This window comes from Falco peregrinus, chromosome 2 (genome assembly GCF_023634155.1).
Source record: "Falco peregrinus isolate bFalPer1 chromosome 2, bFalPer1.pri, whole genome shotgun sequence".
Classification (NCBI taxonomy): domain Eukaryota; kingdom Metazoa; phylum Chordata; class Aves; order Falconiformes; family Falconidae; genus Falco; species Falco peregrinus.
In genome coordinates this window covers 51890165-51912256 of record NC_073722.1, presented here as the reverse complement: position 1 = coordinate 51912256, position 22092 = coordinate 51890165, and the positions used below count along the sequence as shown (strand labels likewise).

Here is a 22092-nt window from a genome sequence, read left to right as displayed (position 1 = left end):
CTCGGTATGAAATGTACAGCTGATTTCTGTTCTGTAGTCCCCTTTGTCTAGGTGAGTGTCTTCTGCTTGTGCAGTGCCACAGCCCCTCTGCTGAGCTGTGATTTCTTATGGCAGCTGTAGTTGCCCCATCTGATCTACTGACCTGACATAAGATACACAATAATATGACACAGGAGTGGGTGAATTGTACGCTCCAGCTTGTCAGCTCTCCACCGGACAGTGACCTTGCACAGAAGAGCTTTCTCTGACTGTATTTTTGCATCTCTCCTTTTTTATGACCTGTCATGAAACCATATCATGTGGTCGTTTGAGAGGTCTAAGTACTCATGTGCCAAACTCAGAACAAAATGGCTTTATTGAGACTAAGTGCACCTGATCACTGCTGTTATTTCTGGACCAAGCACACAGCAACTGCAAGTCTTTTGAACTTTGTGGGAAAACAGGAGAAATCTGTGTTTCTCAGCAAGTCAAATTTTTCAGCCTTCCCCTTCTTTTGGTCTGCAAAGAGGTTGTCTGAAGCTACCTACGGCTGCTCAGCTGACACAGCATTATGCAGCTTTCTGCAGCAAGCCATTAGCAAATTCTGCCCCAGTTTTACTCAACTATCTTCCTTCACTTACTACAGGCTCTGCTGTAGCCCATAGGGCACTTTGTTGCCCATTGCAGTCTCAAGGGCTGTGGGACCTCTTAATCTGCAGGTCAAACTTGATCTGTAAGTGCTCTATTTTTCGCATGTGAAATCAGAGTAAATCCAAGAAGGTAGCTTAGAAGCGGACCATAGTGTATGTGGCTCCTGAAAAGTGAAGTTTAGTCCTGCAAGTCGTAATCTGTTGGTTTTCTTCCCCTGGCTCTGAGGGAAAGTGGATCCAAGACACATTCTGGTCAAACTTCTTTTAACCTGATAGTTTTGAAGGAAATTCATTGTTACCTTCTCCTAGATGTAAAAATAATAATAGTGATAATAGCTGACACATGTAGAAAACCCTTCTTTAGAAACTGGATGTTTTCACAGGAGATGTAAAAGTAAGCACCATATAACTCCAAAGAATATTAATGAGGATCCATATTGCCTATGTTTAAATACATACAACACAGATGACTAGCTAGGATGTAGGCATCTACAGTTTCTTTAAGGGGACTTTAGAAGAGAAGCCATCCTTCTAGAAGTGTTCCTCTGGACCTATTTAGACCCATACCTTAGGTGGAGATGGATGTGCCTGTCCCTCTCTGCTGACTATGAAGCTGGATAGTTGTTGAGTTCACGACCCTGATATGTGGTTTAAAGCATCACCTATAGAGACTGCTGAAGCAGTGATATCATTTTGAGCAGGGCACTGTCTGGGCTTTGGTAAATGATATTTACAGAAAGATTGAAAGAGAATGTTTTAGTAGCGTGAGCATGGCAGGCTTCCGTACTGACGTGTGTAAATAAAGGCAGTTCTGCACAGACTTCCACAATAATGAGGATTTGTTTGTTAAGGTGCCACAGTACCTGTTTGTCTCTATTTTGAAATGACTCCTTTTGAACGAATTCAAATCATAAATATCCCTCCCTCTCCCCCCCCAAATTTAAACATTTCCCATTAAGACTGTACATGTGAGGTGAGCTCGAGGGCTTTTCCTTCCTTTCCTGCAGCAGAGGAAAAGCTTCAGCTCGTTGGCATCCTGCTCAGAAGAAGAGCTAACAGCCAGCAGGTAGAAATGCCAGGGAGGCTCTCTGCTATGGTTCAGTGCTGTCATAACAACGTCAGGCTTTTTCACAATGACATCAATGTGGCTGCACCTTGTATTTCCTGATTTTTACTAGGAAGTAGCTTTAGTATATTCATTAAAATCCTATTGATTTTAAAACCATGTTAAAAGATGTGCATTGGTACGCATGTTGCTAGAAAATGTTTACTATCATTCTGCTTTAAAGCTGTATGCTAGGCAAGCTTCTGCTAACAGAAGGTTTGTTTCAGCTGTGTTGGATACCCTTGTCTTTACTGGCAGGTAAGAGAACTGCCTTCTGGAGTCACAGCAGTGTTTCAAAACCTGTTTACATTGCATATTTAGGTGCTATATATGGTCCTAGTTTGCTGCGTTGGTCAAACCTGTAACTCTCAGCTGAGTAAAACATCACTGTCTCAGCAGTCTCACTAGTCATCAGGTCAATAGGGAGACTTTGCAAACATCTCAGCCTTGGCCAAGTTTCATATGAAAATCATTCTGCAAATTCATGGAAGTGAATGAACTTCTGGACTTAGGTTCTGATCCCAAATCCACAAATATTGTACTTTATAATATGATTCACTAAACTTGAAATCTCAGACAGGATGTCAGGAATTCCCCCTGCAAATTTTGCTTATACTTTTGAAGAATCTGTGGAACCTTGAACAATTAATTTCTATCCCTCTATTTCAGTTCAACCTCACCTGCTGCCTCTTCTTCCCCCAAAAATCCAACCTCAGTTCCCCATTGTTCCACAGCCTGTGTTCTTTCCATAGAAGTGTTCTTAGGGGTCTTTCCATATTAGTTATCTGAAGGGCATCGCCAAAATTCAGACTTTCCATAACAGCCCACAGAGGAAAATTAAACAAAATATGGGTACGTGCCATTGTGCAACATTGATGGGCTCAAGACAAAACATCACCATCCATGTTTTACTTAATTAGAAGAACATCTCCCAATGTTAGGAAAGGTAATTAGAAACTCTGCTTAATTACACATTATCATTATAGGTTAAACATACTCTATTAACTCCTCTCTTTGAAGTAGATTTGAGCTCAAGGACATATTTCATGGAAAAAGAGTTGCATGAAAATAAATGTAATTTGGTTTCACTGGTCCAGTTCCTCTTGGAGGAATTGGAAAAAGTTTGGGGAAGTAAAATATGCTGATGGTACACTCCTGGAGCCTTTCGTCTGCATATAAGACATCAGTGACCACACGGTAGGTCTCTCTAGGGTCCTCACCCTGGCACTGGTGGTTCATCACCAAGTCCAGAATCCAGATGACACCTTGTTAAAATCAGAGGTTTCAGCTGTGGGAAGTTGTCTTAGTTTCTCCAGACAATTTCTGAATGTTGAGCACACAAGTTTCTTAAAATACGACTCAAAACCAAAGGATTAATTTTTGGTTGACACCATGTTGTAATCTGATCTCTGAGCAAGTAATTTTATGTGTGTATATTATGGGTGTATACTCTAACTTTATATGTGTATAATATGGGGGGGTGTGTGTATGTATATGTGTATGTACACAGAATAATATTGTCCACACCAAGCAAATCCAGAATATCCTTGAATTTAGACACTACAGAGCTGTGATATCTAAACCAGAGACTTCCAGTACAAGTCTGCGTACATCCTGATGAGGGAAAGTTCTGACTGGCACCTATGTCTGTATCAGTATTATTAAATATTGCACCAAAATAATATTTTAAATTAATATTCTCTTGGCTGTGAAGTTACACTAGGAGTATCACTTCAAAAAGTCCTGATCGGTTAACAGGAAAACCCCTTCAGAGTAAAAGATTGTTAAGGATATAGTTTTGATCTATATGTGTATGTGGGGCTGTTATGAAGATAACATTTACACCAGCTTTGGGGATAAGACACGGAACAACCTTATATTTCTGTGTTGCTAGAAATCACATTTAAAATGATGGTTCTTGGATGTGGTGCTGGTGACACTCTCCAGTTTCATTCACGAGGTAAACTACCATGATGAAAAACAATTCAGGCCTTACATGGGAGTTCTCTTGACTAAGATTTTCTTCTTGCATTTACAGTGTTATTGGATTTTTGTCAAAAAAAGAAAACAAAGTTAAAGCAACGAAATTTACTGCCAGAGACTAAATCATTGTAATGGTCTCTTGTGACTTCAAAAATATTATGATGAATCTCTGTATGAAAATTATTCTTCTTTTCTACAATAATTAATGGAACAGAATTCTGATATTTAGATGAAATATTGAGCCTTGTGAACATAGGCTTTGTTTATGATGCAGTAATCAAGACGTGTATTGACTTGCAGGAATGAGGACAATGATTTTGCGTTTTCCTAGGCAGGAAGCAGTGATTTCTGTGACTAATGAAATAGTCTGTAATTCAATGATTGGAGTGTATTCCTCCCAGATTTACTGTGTAACTTCTGAAAGTTATGTCACTTTTCTGGGTCTTTACTTCCTCTTATGTAGGTGTGGGGTGTTCTTTATTAATTATGGTCTATTACAAAGAATCCTACATAGCTGTGATGTGGACTTTCTGAGGGTGTTACTAGGTTGTAGGATCCAGATTTGTGTTATCGAAATATCATAAAAGGTTCCTTTTTTTCAGAATCACTGTTGAGTTTCATTTCTGTAGGTGTCAAACTTTTTCTTTATTTTATTGTCAATTAGGTGTGCATTGTACAGAAGAGAGACACCAAGAAAATGTATGCCATGAAATATATGAATAAACAGAAGTGCATTGAGAGAGATGAAGTTCGAAATGTTTTCCGGGAGCTTCAGATAATGCAAGGCCTGGAGCATCCCTTCCTAGTCAATCTATGGTAAGCGAATCTTTAACATTCTATCAAGGATCTTTTGTTTTCTCCTATTGCTGAATCAATTCAGGCTGTGGAAGGCTGGAAAGCTGCAAAGTGTGAAAAAATTTTCATGACCTCTTTTAAGGTATTTAGGTTTTGCAGCAGGCTTTATTTTTCAAGAATATTTTAAAGGTGCCCTTTTGCATTAGAATATTTAAACACCACATTCAGCTTTACATTTCTGGTTTGATTTCTCTCTAGATTGTTATAGCAGTGTGTGGAAATGTATTGGTCTGTCCAGCTTCATCTTTTCTTTTTGACAATACTTGGACTAAACACCTGTTATAAAGCTGTGGAATATCAAATCCAACCATTCAATTAAATTTTATTTTAGTTGATTTGGAAAAATAAAAAAAAAAATCAATTACTTTTATAAATGGCTGTCATGGGACAATAGAAAAGGATCTTTTGTCACTTGGAGTTTCTCTTATCTTCCCCATGCTAGCCACTGAATGCCTTGGTCATGCCTCGTGAGTGTGAGAAAATGTTGGTCAAGTAATGACTAGCTTCAACTACACCACCAATTTAAAATATTTGCTGGCTTTTATGTAGTGATAGTAGTAATGTGATGGAGCCTTTTCCTCCCTTATCTAAAAATGGCCTATATAATTTAAGAAAAAGGGGACATAAACCATTACGGTATGAAAATTGCTCATTTCATGAGTAGCTTCATTACCTGCATATGGTGACAGTGCACACAGACCTGTTTTGTGAGTTTTAGCTGTCTTAGTAAAGGTCCGTACCTAGGCTACAGCCTTTTGCCTGTCCTTTAGCTCACTCTTGACCTGTACAGGTGAACTTGGCATCTTTCATGAATTGTAAGCCAAATTATTTTCTGGCTTGAGTCAACACAGCTTTAGTATAATTACATTCACTTTAACCAGCAAAGCATTTGATCCCAAAATTCATTCAAAAAGGACCTAATCATATATATGTAATCTATCTAGCTATCTCTGTATATCTCTCTGAAGTGCTCTCCACTTGACATGAATGATCATATTTGAGCTAACCTAATATTCTGTTGGAGGTTTAAAGAAAAATAAACATTGTGACTGTAATATAAAATCTTCCCAGTATAATTTCCAAGGTTCCAGCAACCTGTACTCTGGGGATTTCTTCACCAAAGATGTGGTATCTCTGTGCTTAACAGCCTGTGGATTTTTCTTTCATGCATTTGATTAATATCTTTTAAACTCGCACAAACTTTTCCTCTTTATCAAGAGATGGGAAAGTTTCCGCTGTGTAACTAGGCACTGTGAAGAAACAGTCATAAGTTAACATGTTCTACAAGATACTTCAGTAAACATAACAGTATTGAAGGACTAAAGATCAAATATTTATTGTGAAACAACAAGTATGCTAGATTCCAATTACTGAATTATAATCAGCTAATCAAAATTCTTTCTTGTTTTCTTTTTTTATGCGAAAGATTAAATCCAAAATAAGCAATACCTTAAAATCTGTTGGGTGTGATGATGATTTTTTTTTTTTAAATAATTAATTCGTTCTTTTTGTGCTTCTGAGATACTGTCACGAGATCTCAACACTCAAGTGTTATACTATATGTGTATATGAGAAATGTAGAAAATGAAAGAGAAATTTAGTACTCTAGAATTAACAAAACATTTCAGGCAAAAAGGAACCTATTCAAGATGCTCCAGTGCAATAAGTGTGTTCTCTAGCAATGCTAATAGTTGACCGGTCTATCTAGGATGCTTATTATCTTATTAAGTAGAATTTTCACTGAAGGGAAGCCACTGAGGCAGCCTGCTGACCCATCAAATCACATAATAAACGACACATCACCACGCATGGATGGGGCCTGAAATTTAGCACTTGCATTAAAGCTTGTGACACAGCTCAGCAGCCAACAGTCCTGTCTCCTTGTCACCAAGGTTAATTTTCAGGTCTATGGTATGAGACAGAAGAACATGGAATAGTCTGAAGACTTACAGTCAGATCTAAAATCAGTGCCCACGTTCAGGAATAGTCCTGTGAAAGTTTTCAGTTTGTTTGTGCAACCACCCAGCCCCTGCTGCCTTAGCATCTCGGTGTTTCACAGCCTGAAATCCCCACACAGACATACTTTGGTTCTTCTTAAGGCCAAAACATGAATGTGTGTAGGTACAGCTAAGCTAGTAGGTGAAACAGCATCCAGGAACGTTCCCAGGTGTTGCCTGATGCAGCTGGACTGACCCTTGGCATGCGGCTGTCCTATGTGAGCCGCCCCTTCCCAAACAGCTCTTGGATAGTTCCAGACTCAGTGTCCCGCAGATCAGTGTGGTGTGGCCAGTGCCCTTCAGCAGCAAAGACTTTCTAGCAGAGGCACAAACTGCCCCCGACAGCTGGCCTAAGTGGTTGGAAATGTTCCCCAGCATGTCTCAGCTACTACCATAACCAGAGTGGGTAAATGAGAGCAGGAGATCCTACTCTAGGGACCTCCATCCTTCCTGTCAAAGGGGGGCAACAGTGTAGTCAAACCCTGGATATGTGAGACTCTACTGAGATTCAGGGAGTTGGACATATGCAATTAGAACTGTAGAAAATTTTCAAAAGATCATTTCATTGACACAGTATTTTCACCTGATTTGCTCATCTGAAACATTACGCATTCAAGTGTCTACTGATTCAAAGCCCTGACTCCACAGTGAGCTACTGAACTACTGCAGAACCTATATTCCACCCTGGGCTAGCACAGCAATGCAAAGTTTTGAACCCAAGCCTCCCCAGACTTAGTCTCTACTACCCTAAATCACTCATTCTTTGTACCAGGCCCATAATATTTTTCTCTAATTAGCCTTGCACAATCCTAAATTAATTTAAAATAATTTCTGATGTATTTCTGGAGAGTCTACGCTGCAGTAGTGTGTTCCAGACCTCTGAATGCTCTTTCTCAACTTTTGCTTGAATTTCAAGATGTTCTACACATTGTCGTCAAATAATGACTGCTGTTATTGAACTACAAGAGCACAACACAAATATCACAAATGACTGATGAATAATGGTCACATCTATTCTATTAACACCAAGACACATGAAGCTCTTAAACATATTATTTATATTTTATTTATTTATTACCATGAAAAAGGAACACTGCAAGTACAAATGAAATATTCCTTAAACATATTTTGTGTTCTCAGCAAAAATCTCTTCAAATAACAGCATTTTCATTGATTGTTTGTGAATTAGCAGCTTGTTTGATTATTTTTACTTGCAGTTTAGATGCAATAATATTTTACATTGAATACATTTACATTGTATCTGTAACTTACAGTAGATGATTAGCAGGAATCCATGAGATTTCCTCTTATGAGTCAATTCTCAGTATACTAATGGATAGAAGGAAACAGTTGAAACTGCATTTCTTCAATAGTAATTGTAGCTAGGTTTGTGTTTCATTATTCAGAGTTAAGATTTTTTTCCCTGTTATTTTATTAATTGCATTGTAAATGTACAAATGGGCTGTAACAGGATCTACTAAGTCTATCTTGTTTCACAAACTGGAATATTAGCAAGGAATAGTTACGTCATGGTGTATGGGCAATAACACAGCTGCAGCTTGTGTAAATGTTGAGTTCCTCTTGATCAGGCTGTTTTGGACTAGTCTGTCTTTCTAGGGGCTAACAGACTCTCTAAGGGTGTACATCAGTTTTCAAAAACCCTACTTAAGGTAAGATTGTGGTGACAAACTCAGAAATCCCATCAGCCTACTAATTTTAATTGGTATCTTCCTACTTAGCTGGGGTATCCAACTTTGATTTCTCAAGGATATTCAGAAGTAATTATTCTGAGAAGGTAAGTATCAATCTGCTGAGAGCTCTGCTGCAGCTCCCACATTAGCAGACAGGCACTGACACTGTTCACTTAACTAAACACTAATCCTCCTAGCGAAAGTCAGTAATTTAGTTATAGGCAGGACACAGACTAAGATGAGTAGTGGTGAACAGCTTTTCCAAAATGATTTAATTATGCCTTTTACATTAGATTGTCACTGGATAAAAACTGAAAACAGGCTTTGTATGAGGAACCATAGTAAAGTGTGTTTGCACAAAACACTTTGTCAGCTTGTGGTTGAAGTGTTGTGTAGTCTGTGAGGAAATGGGGATCTCACCACCCATGCTAAAGGAAGCCCAGAGCTCATGTCTCCTGCTGTCCAGACTAGCTGATTACTTGTCTCCCTACAGAAAGCATGGTGATGGTGCCAAGAGATTTGTTGATATAAATATTCTATTTGCCCCTTTTAATCTCAGTGAAAAGTAATTAGCTGGCTGGACCAGTCTGGATGACACTTCAAAAGTCTTCAGAAAAATCATCATTTCTTTCTTGATTTGAAAGGGAAATTACTTATTTTGGTTGCACTGTCCCTTCCCCTTGATTCCTCCCTCCCCTAATCCCCAATTATGCGAAGCAAGATTTAAGATTAGGCAGGTAGCCTAGATCTAATCTACTGTTCTTTTATCTGGAAGGGATATTCATAATGAAAAAATTAGGGAATCTTATTACCAAAATACTGGCATTTTTTTTTCAAAGTATTTTCTGTAAGAACTTCAGTGTCATCAAAAATGTTTTTTTCTCTTGGATGAATTGAAATGAAATCTTACTTCTTTTAATTCAAAACATCAAATCCAAAATCTGTATTGAAAAGTATATTTGGAGGAAATTCTGCTCATGACAGAGCAGAGTTTGTGGGACTGTCCCTGTCCAGAACAGCTGATTTCAAAAGTTAATCATCCAGACCTTCAAAATGAAATTAATATAGTGGTAATTCTCCCAACGGTTCCTTGAACCAAACTGAATACTAAACAAGCACATTAATCTTTCTTTGAGGAATTACATCATCAAAAAGAAAAGCTGGCAACTCTGGAAACAAACATGACGACTGGAAAGCCCTTTAGTTATGCATGGTAACTGCACAAAGAAGTAATGAGATACACGTAAACAATCTGTCATCAGTTAAATTCTCATGGAGAGAAAGAGAAGAGGAAAGAAGGTAAACCTTCTGTAGAGGGTAATTCTGCTGGCATCCACCAGTAGCCCCACCATCCACAAGAGTATAGAACAGCTAATATAAAACAAAGGTAACGTTTCAACTCCAAAAGATCTATATTAAAGAGGTTTTTGAGGTTCGTGCATCTTCTCTGAGCTTTATTAAATTGAACTTCACAGTCTCAACTTATAAATCATATTGTTTGAAGTATGAACTGTCTTTCATAACATCTGACACAGAAAAGAATCATTCTTCTGTAAATGCTCATAATAGCTTAGAGGATAGCGTTTTTCGGGAAGGACTTGGGGTTGATTTATAACCTTCATTTTAGAAATTGAATAAATGCTTAAAGATACGTGAGCCTTGTAGCCAGTTTTATCACTGTTAGAGGCATTTCTGATAATAGAGATCCTTTCTTAAATGAAAAGCAGTCCTGTTTTTTATCAGACCTTTTGTATGTCATGTGGATTTCAAGCATAGATGAATGAGCTGTAGAAATGTCAGCTGCTAATTAAGTCCTGCCTTGAGACTACAATGTGCCCCTCTAAGATCCAGCATTTTATCCATGTTTATCTTCCCCCAAATATCTGGGTGTCCCCTGGGCAAGATGAGTAGTGTTCCTGAAAGGATCCATATTTTAAATATCTTTCTCACAACATGTATTAGGACTGAGTAAAGAGTCAGGTTACCCCCTATGTACCAATGTGGCTAGACTTGTCATTACATGATTTGTCTTCAAACATGAATAGATTCACTGGCTGCTTTGAAAAAAATACAGTTTACCACAAAGGACAGATTTTTTTTTTTTTTTTGCAAAAAAATCATGTATCAGAATGGCTTCTCTGCTGATGTGGAACAGAGAAATCTGAAAAAGAATTTGGACCATTCCTCAAAACTTTTAGAACATTGAAGTAATCTTATTCTTAATAGTCTTGGTTAAAGCTGTTATATCTTTTTTAAATTGTTGGAACAATTTCAAAGGCAGCAGACGGGAAAAGGTGATTTACATTTTGTCAGCTTATAGGTAATTTTCCTAGTGTAGACAAAGCAGTATGTTTTATGTATTTAACAACCCATAGAGAAGTGTTAGATCCACTCTAAGAATGCAGCTATATTTTGATGTATTTTTTCTTTCTACTCATCAGTCTATGGAAGCTGTATGTATTTCTTTAGACAGATCTACAAAATTACATTACTGGTACCAGCTAGAGTAAGACTAAGTTTCAAATCCAGTGAAAACTGGAACAAGTGTGGAACACATATTGTAGCAAAAATATTCATGTGTTTCTGAATTCACCTAATACCGCAGTCTACCTTCAAAAGAAAGAGGAGGTAAGAAAGAAAAAAGAATTCTGGAGAGAAGAAATTATTTGTTCAGTCTCAAGTGCTGGGTGTGTTGTTTAAAGTACACACATGTACACACACATAACTGGAAATGGTCACTTCCCTGTGAAGGTGCCCTTTCTAGAATAGGCTGGGAGAAATGTCACCTTAGACTGTTCCATAGCACAGCTCTGCCCCTCAGACTGGCATCAGATATGTGCATACACCTACAAAATTAGAGAAAGCAAGAAGATCTGCCTGTGTTTTATTGCTGAGTGGAGCTGAAGATTACCAAGTTACTTTCTGTACCTGGAGCACCAGTTACCTCTCAGAGACCCCAAACACCAAGAGGAGGTGGTTTAGGTCAGTCTTAGGTGAGTTTGCTTAGTGGCTATGGTGTGTCTGTGTAACTTGCCTTGATGTAGCAGATCTAATCTGGGGTGAAATTATGTTATAGGGGATGGGAAATGTCTATTCTGATACCTGATATGACCAGCTTTCTGAGCTTCATGAGACTCCATACTAAAGTCTGTGAGTAAAGCCCATGATTTCACAGAAAAAAATTACATGATATTTTTGGATTACCTTAAGGGTCTTTTCCAACCTAAATGATTCTACAAGTCTGTGAAGGAAGCAGGGAGTTTGTGGTGTTTCCTGTTAGGTGACAGGTCAGCTGTGTGCAACCAGCCTGACTGCCTCTTCAGCAGTAAGGGGTTCTGCTGAAAAGTCAAGCTGTGATGATGTGTATCTTAATAGCATGTGGTGGATCCCCAGAGGTCATGAAACAACAGATCCTGACAAACATTTGGTTTTCCTGGAGAGTAACGAAAGTGCTCAATGCACTTAGCTCTCTTTGGTCATACCCAGCTGCTCTAAGCTTGGTTTATGGAAGAAAGACTATGATGTTGCCCACTTTGGATATGTCTATGCTAGTAATTTTAAAATGGGCGTTCTTCCTGGACTCTTGAACCCAATCTTCCATACTGCTAAATAGTTTCAGACCCGCCCCTAGCCTAGCTGTAGGCTGGGGCATGAGCACCATCCCACAGAAGCCCCAGGTGCAGCCAGATTGCTCCCAGTAGGCAGCTTGCATGCCACCACCCTGGTTTTGAAGCTGACAGTTTAATAGTTCAGGCACAGACTTTTCTGTGCCATTTGGTCCTGGTGCTGGAGAATGGCTACTGACATGTTTATTGATACCACACATGTTTCTTACTTCTATGAATTTAGCTGAGGTCACAAACCCCAGGCCATGTAGTCCTGGGCCATTCTAGATATTCAATAGGCTACAAGATTCCTTTCTAGGCAAGAAGAGATTGTAAATCAAGGGAGAAAGGTATATTTAGTGTCTTGCACAGAGCTTAGATGGGTGAACTCCTTTTGCTATAGAGGGAGCAAAGGGTGAGTACTTTCCTCAAATAGCTAGATCAGTTCATCGCTTCATTAATGTAAATCTGGAATAGATAAAGATATAGGATTTTTATATCTAAGATTGAAAAATGTTCTCCAGAGCCTTAGAAGAGACAATGATGGAGGAAAAAGGACAGGAAAAGGTGATAAGGCAGCAGGAAGGGTAGGATAATTGGAAGAAGAGAATATAGGAAAGATTTGTCTTGAGTTGTAAATGTTCAGGATATTATTTCTGGCTGTGGAAATTACATTGGACTTAACACTGACAGTTGGTAACCTCTGAATGCTTGTGCTAAATGAATGTTAGCTGTAACATCTTCACTGACTGATGAATGCGTGATCCAACAGTTACTTATTTTTGTGCTGATTTTAGTACCCTAAGATAGTAATTTGCAGTATTGGAACACTGTCTCAAGTCTGCCTGTATTGAATTTTGTTCTGGTGACTAATTGTTTCCTGTGAGAAATTGCTGTCAGCTTGAAATATATATCTTTCGATTTAGTTTTAATATGCTCCTCATAAGAGCAGGATCTGGCCTTTGGCATAGTTTAAGTTTTGATCTTTTTTGCATTAAAAACTGCTGCAATAGATGTTTCATCTCATGCGTGTCTCGTTGCAACCTGGGACCTACCTTGGTAGCTTGTCTTCTGCTTCATTCTTACTGAGACAGAGACTTTATTTGCTGACCCGTATTAAACTTTTTCTCACACAAAGCTTTCACTGCAAGAGGCTTTATTACAAACACTGATAAATATAAAACTGCTGTGAAAAATACTCCCTTTTGGTTTAAGAACGTTCAGTTTCAGGCAAGTTCCTCTTATCAATTGTGAATTATTGCCTTGTTCTGCCTTCACAAGGGAATGTGAAGGGAATCTGCTATTCAAAGCAGACCCTCATGAGCTTGAGGTTAGCCTTGGCCATGTCTCAGGTCTGTGGAGTAGATAGTCACAGTAATCCTCAGCACATCTGTGACAAGGATGAGTACTGTTCCTTTTCGGGCAGAAGCAGAGCTCCAGCACTGTGGCAGGGATATTTTCAGGAGAGCTGCAGGGGAGCAGGGTTTCAGTGCTCTCAGCCTAATGAGATGGGAAAGAAAGAAGAAAAGCCCTTAGACATGGCTTCAGACTCCTCTATTTATTTATTTTTTTTCATTCTCTGCTTTAAAGGTTATGAATGCCAAACATGATAGCTAGAGTGTGTAATTAGACTGATAACCAAGGTCCTGTAGGTAAAGTGGTTCTTATAATCAGTGACAGAGTAATGAGTTCCTCATGCAAATCTACTGTCTTCATGCAGGCAGGATTGATTCTTACCTATACTATGGAGACTGGGACTGCAATTAGCCTGTGCTAAAAGTAGACCATGCAACATGCAGCTCAGCCCTGCATTAACAAAGCCCAACAACTGTGAGTCAACCATCAGGATGTAAAATTGTCTTGGATGCACCTGCAAAATTGTTCATAGACATCCAGAGTGTGAATGCAAAGTAGGTGATCATTACAGAATGAAAATAAGCGCTTAACACTTTCACTGCAAATCTTTGATACCGAACAGGTCCTACAAATCTACACTTAGTCCAAAAATGTTATTCTTGGAAATTATTGGTGATGTAATAGGCCTTGGAAATTATTCATAGGGTTTTTTTTGGAATATATATCAAGTTTTAGTGATGATACTTTTAGTACAAATCAGATAAAACACATAGATGACTTCCTTTTTATTTATAAGATGTTGAAGTAAAAGTCAGGTCCCTGATACTAAAAACAAAACAAACCCCACTATGGTACTAGCAAGAAATATCAAAATACTGTTAACTGAAGGAATATCTATGTGCTTCAGGTAATATGTTAGCTCTCTGAGTCAGATCTTTCCCTTTTACTTCTGCTAGAATGCCAAGTCTATTTTTCATTTTGTCAAATATTAAAAGTTGAGGACTTTTTTTACCAAATGTCCTAAAGGACAGAACAGAAGCCGAAAGTCTGTATATGTAGGTAGAAAAGGTGTAAATAAATAAATAAAAATAGATAGCCTGAGTGTAAGGCAACTTAAATTTTATATTGTAAGAATTATATCAAATAGAGTAGATTTAAAATGGCAAATAGTGGGATTGAAGCAAAGCAGGAAGTTCTGTAATGCATTATTGTTTTATCATTGCCTGCTTAGGGGAACCTTTGCTTTGGTTCATTAAAATTTATCAAGGCTGTTGTTATTTCAAAAGTCAGCAACAGATTTTTACAGCATAAGCGTGCTCTTCCATTTTTTTTAATTAAAATTATATTTATTATACAATGAAAGTGCAGTGAGAAGCTGATACTAACATTTCAGAAAATTATTAATGGTATCCTGTTTCTAAATTAATGACAGTTTTGCAGTGTAAAGTTCTAATTAGGAAAGACTAACTCTCGTGTTTCATGAGTACACACCACATAAAGGAGAATTTAACGTTGCTTTTCTACTGATGTTGTACTTATTACAAACTGCATCCTGACCAAGGAAAGGTCATGCACTATGAAGATGACTATTTAAATTCCTCTGCAAAACAGTTGTGGCCATGAGGAAGATGACTTCTGCCTGTAAAATTTTCTCTAGCTTCCTAAACTAGAATTTATCTAAGGTGCAGAGTGCAAAAAGCCAAGGTGGTCTGATTGAGGCTTGTTGGCAAACAAATAAGCAAAATAAAGCTAACAGAAGTAACTCTTCTTTTTGACCATAACTTTCACAGGCTCACCAACAGAACGGCTGGGAGAAGGATGAGGGAAAAATAAGGATGCAAACAGAAATGATAATGAGCCTGGTGAGGGATGTGAACTGTAGGATGAAAGGAGAAGACATTTTTTTACCTTCCGTGTGTACAAAATCTAATGTAACCAGAAAATGTAACCAATATTGGTGAATAAAACAGATTCTTCGAGGTCTGAACTTCCTTTACTGATACAAGAAAATAAAGTAAGCAGAAAAGGAAGTGAGGTTTTGTTTCTGAGATCTCTCCAAAGAAGAGTAGAGACAAGCTATAGACCTCTGTGTATGCTGTTCTTTCTGTGGAAGCTGAAAACTCTGCAGCCATTTTTTAAAAACAACCAAAATATTTTGTTCCTCTTGACCTAGAACACTTGAAATACTCCCTTGAGAAAAATATCCTTTACTTGAGAATAATAATAAAACCCAAAATGTTCCTTCATAGAGAAAATAATTTCGTAAATGATAAATAATCAAATGATAGGGTAAAAATGGAATGGCATATTCTAAGCTATATGCATTTAAAACGAGAGTTAAGCTTCATAAGGCACTAGAAAAATATTGAGATATAATTTACAAATTAAGATACTAACATCAGAGAGACGTCAAATATGTTATGGTGGTCTCAGGTATTATCCTTACCATTATTATTGTTTGTCACTTAGTAAATGGTGACATCTGTACTTTCGACAGTCCAGTACTTCATTCCTTAGGGAAGGGTAAGGATTGCTACTTTCCAGTCAGTACAACCAGCTCTACATAAATTACAGGTAATTTTCTCTTCTTGAATGAGCTTTACTGGATGATCCAGGGTTCATATATGAATACCTGCATATTTTTATAGATCTGGGAAGTCTGGTATAGCAACATCTTCCATTTGTCTTTAGCCATGGTCTAGCTGTCTGCGTTTAAGTAGTGTCTAGCAAAGTATGGGCTTAGCCAAGCTACCTACAGTTGTACTATCACTATTCTAAAAGCCTGGTGACATATGATGGTTAACAAGGCTCCTACAAAATAATAAGGGCAGAAGTCTGATTCTGATCCATATTTGGGATCAATAAATTACAGAATTATACCAATGAAGCATAGGATTTTCTAGCATTTTTCCAAGTGGAAACAAGAATTTTAGCTGTACTGAAAAAATGGCACAAGTCGTTAGGTTATAAAGATATAGAAAGATGACATTAGAACATCTAGAATCACATAGAGCAGCATGTCCTTGGGACTAGCTCTGTGGTGGCCACTTCACACGTGTGCTATCAAGAAATGAACAGATTTTCCTCCATATCCCAAGTAAAAAGCTCTAAGATGAGCATTTTGTGAGAGAAACCCTGTGACCGACAGCCACCTCTGCAGCCTGGGGCAGCTGAACAGCACAACAGGAATCAGAGTAATGGGGGGAAAATCACTACTTTTATGACTCTTTGACCCAGTTCAATGCTAAAAAAGAAATTGAACTTTTCTGTTGGCACCGCTCTGCCAGTGAGCTTGTCTTTAATTTTCCTTTGAGCCCCTAAACAGCTTCATACTGCATCTGTTTCTGTTCCTAATCCATCCTGTTAGGCCTTTTTCTGCGCAGCAAGGTCTATCACTCACTTGTGACATACAGAGAAATGCTTGCTCAAATGCAGTCTCCTGGATTTCCTCTCCTGTTTCTCTCTGTCCTACTTGTCTCCAGAGTCATCTGACTGGCAGTCCACTTTGTTGTATGAAGGCTGTTGATGTCTGGTGAATTCTTTAAAATGATTTATTCTATTTCCTGAAGTGTGGATGGATAAACTAAGTATTTTTTAATGTCTCTCTCTTCCCCCCGCCCCCTTTGTTTCTTCCTTTCTGTAAATAATTCAAGACTATCTTATGACCTTCTTAATAGTGTTTTGATACGCCAGCTTCAGGATGCCCCATCAATAAATATTGAATTGCCTGTGGTTCCTTCATTTGCTGTCTATTTGGTACAATTGATGCCACATGCACATTAACTGCATAACTAGTGGCAATGATTGATACTCCAATTCAGATGAAATCATATCTTTAATTAGTGTTATCACAACTTTTGACAAGTATAGCCTGCTTTAATGGCATCCTATATTCAGAATTCTGTAACTGTTCTAATGAACACTCCAGAAAGTCTTTTTTTTGTTTGCTTTTATCACTTATTCAGGAGGCATCTGAAAACTTAGCATGTCAGAAAGGCTCTTGCACTCTCCTAAGTTGTCTCCGCTCTTTCCCAGTGACAACAGAAAAATGGGACCTCCAAAATGTTGTCCAGCCTCTGTTCAAGCAGGAAACCTTGGCTGAACACCTTCTGCGTCCCTTGCAGGCATGAGTTGTTTATAAGCTATAGGACACAAGAAAAAAAGGGTGCTGTCAGTAGCTTCAGAGTAATGGAGCTGTCACACGCAGTTGGGTTGGGGAGCAGCACTGTGCAAAGGGTTTTCCAGCTCTGTGCACAGAAAAGGGCAGGAGTCACGGCTGAGGCTCCCAGCCAGGCTGACGGCATGGGGCAGCTGGCACCGGGCTCCTGTCACTTGCACAGTCAGACAGTTTGGTGGTACATCAGCAGAAATCGATTTTCTCCCTACTTAAACACTTTTTTTCCCCCTGTTTAATCAGTCATGTGTGAAGTGATTAACCTTGGGAAAATGCCTTGGTTTATACACTCATAACTCAGAAGTGGAGGATGTATAGTTATAGTGAAATTATATAATGGTGTCTAACGAGTATCTCCTTCCCTGAGACATGGTGTTTTTTGTCGTAGCCTAGAATCAGCGGTAAAGACAAAATTCTGTAACTATCTAGTGATTAACCTGGGAAAAAAAAAGTATTACTCTTAATCTCTTTCTTATTTGGAGAACTTGATTAAATAATAAAAGTTCCATTTAATCTTACAGGACTTTCACCCATGCTATCCTTTACCCTCTTCTACTTTCTCTGTGAATACTGAATTTTTAACATGAACTGCAGCAAGAGCATAAAAGCAGCATGCGTACCATTGCACTTACAGAGACTTCTTCTAAGGACAAGTCTAGAAAAGTGATCTGTGGTGGTTCCTACCTCTTTAAACGCTGAGTCTTTAGAGAAAAATTCAGGTCTGGAAGTAAAGTACAGAGATATCACAGTACACAGGTGAATGAAAGAAGGCAGGTGACAAAGTTGTGTTCAATGAGGACAGATTCTTCCTTCTCAACTATTTCTTTAACTTTTTCTTACTACCGTTTTGATGCTTCCTCCCTATACCAGTGCCCACACCCTGACATCTCCTCTCAAGGCAATTTGGCAGGCTTCTAACCCAGCTTTGTTCCTGCTTTTATGCAGAAACTGCCAGGTTGCAGGTACTAGATGAAAGAGCAGTTCAAAATGGTCTTTTTCTCTTTTAAATTTACCCCTCAAAATATGTTATCTGGGGGCGGGGGCCTTCTATCCATCTTGTACTTCTGACATATTTTTCTTTATAAATATTTATATTTTTATAGGAATATTTTTTTTTTTTAGTAGCAATCTTTTAACTATGCATTTGAAAAGCAAATTGAAGGTGCTGCCATAATGTAACATAACAAGTAACTGCCCAGTACTTCTGCTGTACAGAAGATGCATGGGACATTAATTGTTCCATTGTTTCTTTGCCTTTAATTTAATGTAGGTTTCCATGACAGCAAAGAGAGACAAATCAGTCAAAGCCAACAGTTAAAACTGACAATTTGCATTCTGGTCACTAACCCTAAAAATGTGATGTACATTTAAGTAATTAGGTTGTCTGAGTGTTTGATTACATTATACCACTGTCTCTTCATTTGCAGCAGTCTTCTGTAAAATGTAAACTATTATGGGATGCTGATCTGCAATTCAGACTCTGCTATTTACAGAGTAGTCTGTTCAAATCCAATATGGGTTTTTATCCTAACTAATGCAGTAATATTAGCAATAACAGCAGGTTAGGAGCTGTTATGCTGTATCCTAACCACATTTTTATGTCAAAGTTGTATATAGAGATGGCTGAAAGTAGTTTCAACAGAAAATTTAACAGAAAATGGCATATTGACTTAAAATCTAATTTTTCTCTTTCTTCTAAATCTCTTCTACTAGAAAAAAAATCTGAATATGCAGAAACACCTTAATTCTCTAAAGTTGGCATTGATTCTCCTGAAAGTTGTAGTCTGATGCACTTGCTTACTGTTTCATTCAAGAGGCAAAGATGAGAGGAGTTCAGGAACACCCAACAATCTAGTTTACATACATTTACATACATATTTTTAGAGAATGCTTGTTTCTTACTGTAAGAAGTGTTTAGAAAAAAAACTTCTTTAAATACATGATTTATATTACTGTTAGTAATCATTAATACTAGCCTGTAGCACAGGTGTGTTAGTTGTAGGCTTCCCCATATAGAACTGTAATGAGGGGAAATATAAAGTATTTTTAATTTTTCCTAAATGCTGGCAGAGGAGAAATTTAGTTTTAATACTTTTTTGCTGCCAAATGGATCTGATTTAGGTCTACGAAATATGGCAACCTTCTCAAAATGGGTCAGCTGACTTTGTATGAGCAGTGTCTCCCACTCTAAATTTGTATTTCTTTTGTGTGATGGAAAGCACTGACATTTTTGTTGAAACACTCACACGCAGAACATCTCCTTCAGCTGTCTTTCTGGAGCATCAGGGTATTTGTGAGTATATCTCCTAAAACATCTGCAAAAGTAATTAAATATGAGGTCTTGCACCTGCATCTCATTGGCACAAGGCAAAGAAGTTACTGTTTTTTCTAAAAGAAATCTGAAGTAATAGAACTTTCAAAATACAAAAGTCTGGGTCAGACATCTGTGGGACAGTTGTCATGTTTTTATGACAAGCAGGGCAGACATGCCCAATTCAACTATTCAGCATTTTCAGTTGAAAAATACTTAGCAGCAGCTGGGGAAAGCTGGGCTGAACAGTCTCTGACTTCATAAGGCCCCATTCTTGGTGGAATGCAGAAGATGATCACATAATGAAAGTTGTGGGCTTCATCCCCAATCCAAATACCCTCAGACTCACCCTCAGTACTTTTAGAGGTAGTCTTATGGGCTTCTGTGAAGGGTCAAGCAAGTGACTGCAGTATATTTTACAGAGGGCGAGCCTAGATACATACCCACCCTGCTCCTCCAAACTGGTAATGTGCTATGCATAAGAAACGCAATTTTGTACCTTATACCCCTTCCTACATATAGGAGACAGCACATCACAAATGGCAGAAAACTCTGCACAACTTAAAACCCCAAACTGCTAAACAGGACAAGGATGTATACTCAGAAGGGGGCTTGAGTAGCGGAAGGAGGACTTGCTTTTTCTCTTTGGGTTTTTTAAGGAAACCAAATGCTGGAAACAGTTGCAGTGGAAAAGACGACAAGCTCATGACCAGGACTTTTGAGACAAATGGTCACACTGAAAGGTTTAACTGGGATGCAAGTTAAAAGCTTCCATGGAATAGATAACAGAGGACTGGAGTAAATGGTTGCCGTTACTACTTGCTTTTAAAGAAAAATACCAAGCAAAAATTGATTTATTTATATTCTGCCTTTGACAAGTAAAAGGTCCACCTTTTACAAGAAAGGTTTGCTTTGGCAAACATGTTACTTCTGTTAACATTTTAGGAAAGCAAAGGATTGGCTGCTGAAGAAAAAAAGGCCCTTTTAAAGCCTGAGTACGGGTGTATGGATGAGGTAACTATGCGAAAAAGAAAACAAGAAAACTATGGAAGTAGGTTTAATGTGTAAAGATGTGATGAGAGTAAAAAAAATCACAAATGAAAGGCCAAACTGAACCTCCTGGTAAAGGATGTATCGGAGAACTAAGTCATTACAAAAATGTCTGGGTTGAATAGGAGTCTGATTTCAGTGGTGACAGCCTGCATTCAAAGAGAAGGAATTACAGGAGAGCATTAGAGACTGGTTCTTTACTTGTGGGGATACTCAAAACCCTCCCCTCTGACTCAGTTTATTTTAGAGATATTCTGCCTCTCCATCTATGTACTGCTGACATAATCTGTGTACAAGACAAACTGAAAGCAGAAATAATGATAGTGAGAATGGTAATGGGTCTTTCTGGAAATAAGTAAGTGTGGCAGGTTGACCGTGGCTGGGCGCCAGGTGCCCACCAGAGCGGCTGTGTCAGTGCCCTCCTCAGCTGGGCAGGGGGGAGGAAATGTAACGAAAGGCCCGTGGGTCGAGATAAGGGCAGGGGGGTCACTCAGCCAGTACCGACAGGGGCAAAACCGACCCGACTTGGGGAAATTAGTTTAATTTATTGCCATTCAAATCAGAAAAAGCCCTTCCCTCCACCCCTCCTTCCTTCCCAGGCTCAGCCTCACTCCCGATGTCTCTCCCTGCTCCCCCCGAGCGGCACAGGGGACCGGGAATGGGGCTGGGGTCAGTCCCTCACAGCTGCCCCTGCCGCCCCTTCCCCCCAGGGGGAGGGTCCCCACACGCTGCCCCTGCCCCAGCCCAGCCCCCCCCGGGGGCGCAGCCTCCTTGGACACCCCCTGCCCCGGCCTGGGGCCCTGCCCGGGCGGCCGGTGGGTCCCTGCTCCCCGCGGGCTCCATGGGCTGAGGGCACAGCCGGCCGCGCCGCGGCCTTCACCGCGGGCTGGGGGGGAACCTCTGCTCCGGCGCCTGGAGCCCCTCCGGCCCTGCCTGCACTCACCGGGTGTCTGCGGGGCTGCTGCTCGCACACCTGCTCACTCCTCTCTGGCTGCAGTTGCTGTTGTGTACCGTTTCTTTCCCCTCCTTAAATACTTTGTCCCCTTGGTGCTACCACCGTCGCTGATGGGCTCGGCCTTGCCCAGCGGCGGGTCCATCCTGGAGCTGGCTGGCGTTGGCTCCATCGGGCATGGGGGGAGCTTCTGGCAGCTCCTCACAGCAGCCACCCCTGTAGCATTCCCCACCAAAGCTTTGCCACACAAACCCTGTACAATAAATCTTGGAGATGAAGGATAGATGAACATTTTGTCAGTAAAGGGGTACAGAAAGAGTATCTGGAATCCTGTTCTGCTGGATCCAGGAGACTGATCTGACAGCGAATATGCATAGAGGCCCT

The 22092-nt window shown here is 39.3% G+C and overlaps 1 protein-coding gene across 1 annotated transcript in view; it reads left to right on the top strand.

Moving 5' to 3' along the window:
• STK32B (serine/threonine kinase 32B) overlaps positions 1-22092 on the top strand; it is a 179179-nt gene that overhangs the window by 31534 nt on the left and 125553 nt on the right. The window contains exon 3 of the mRNA XM_055798000.1: positions 4382-4533. Coding sequence (XP_055653975.1) covers positions 4382-4533 — 152 coding nt within the window. The remainder of the gene's footprint in view (positions 1-4381; positions 4534-22092) is intronic.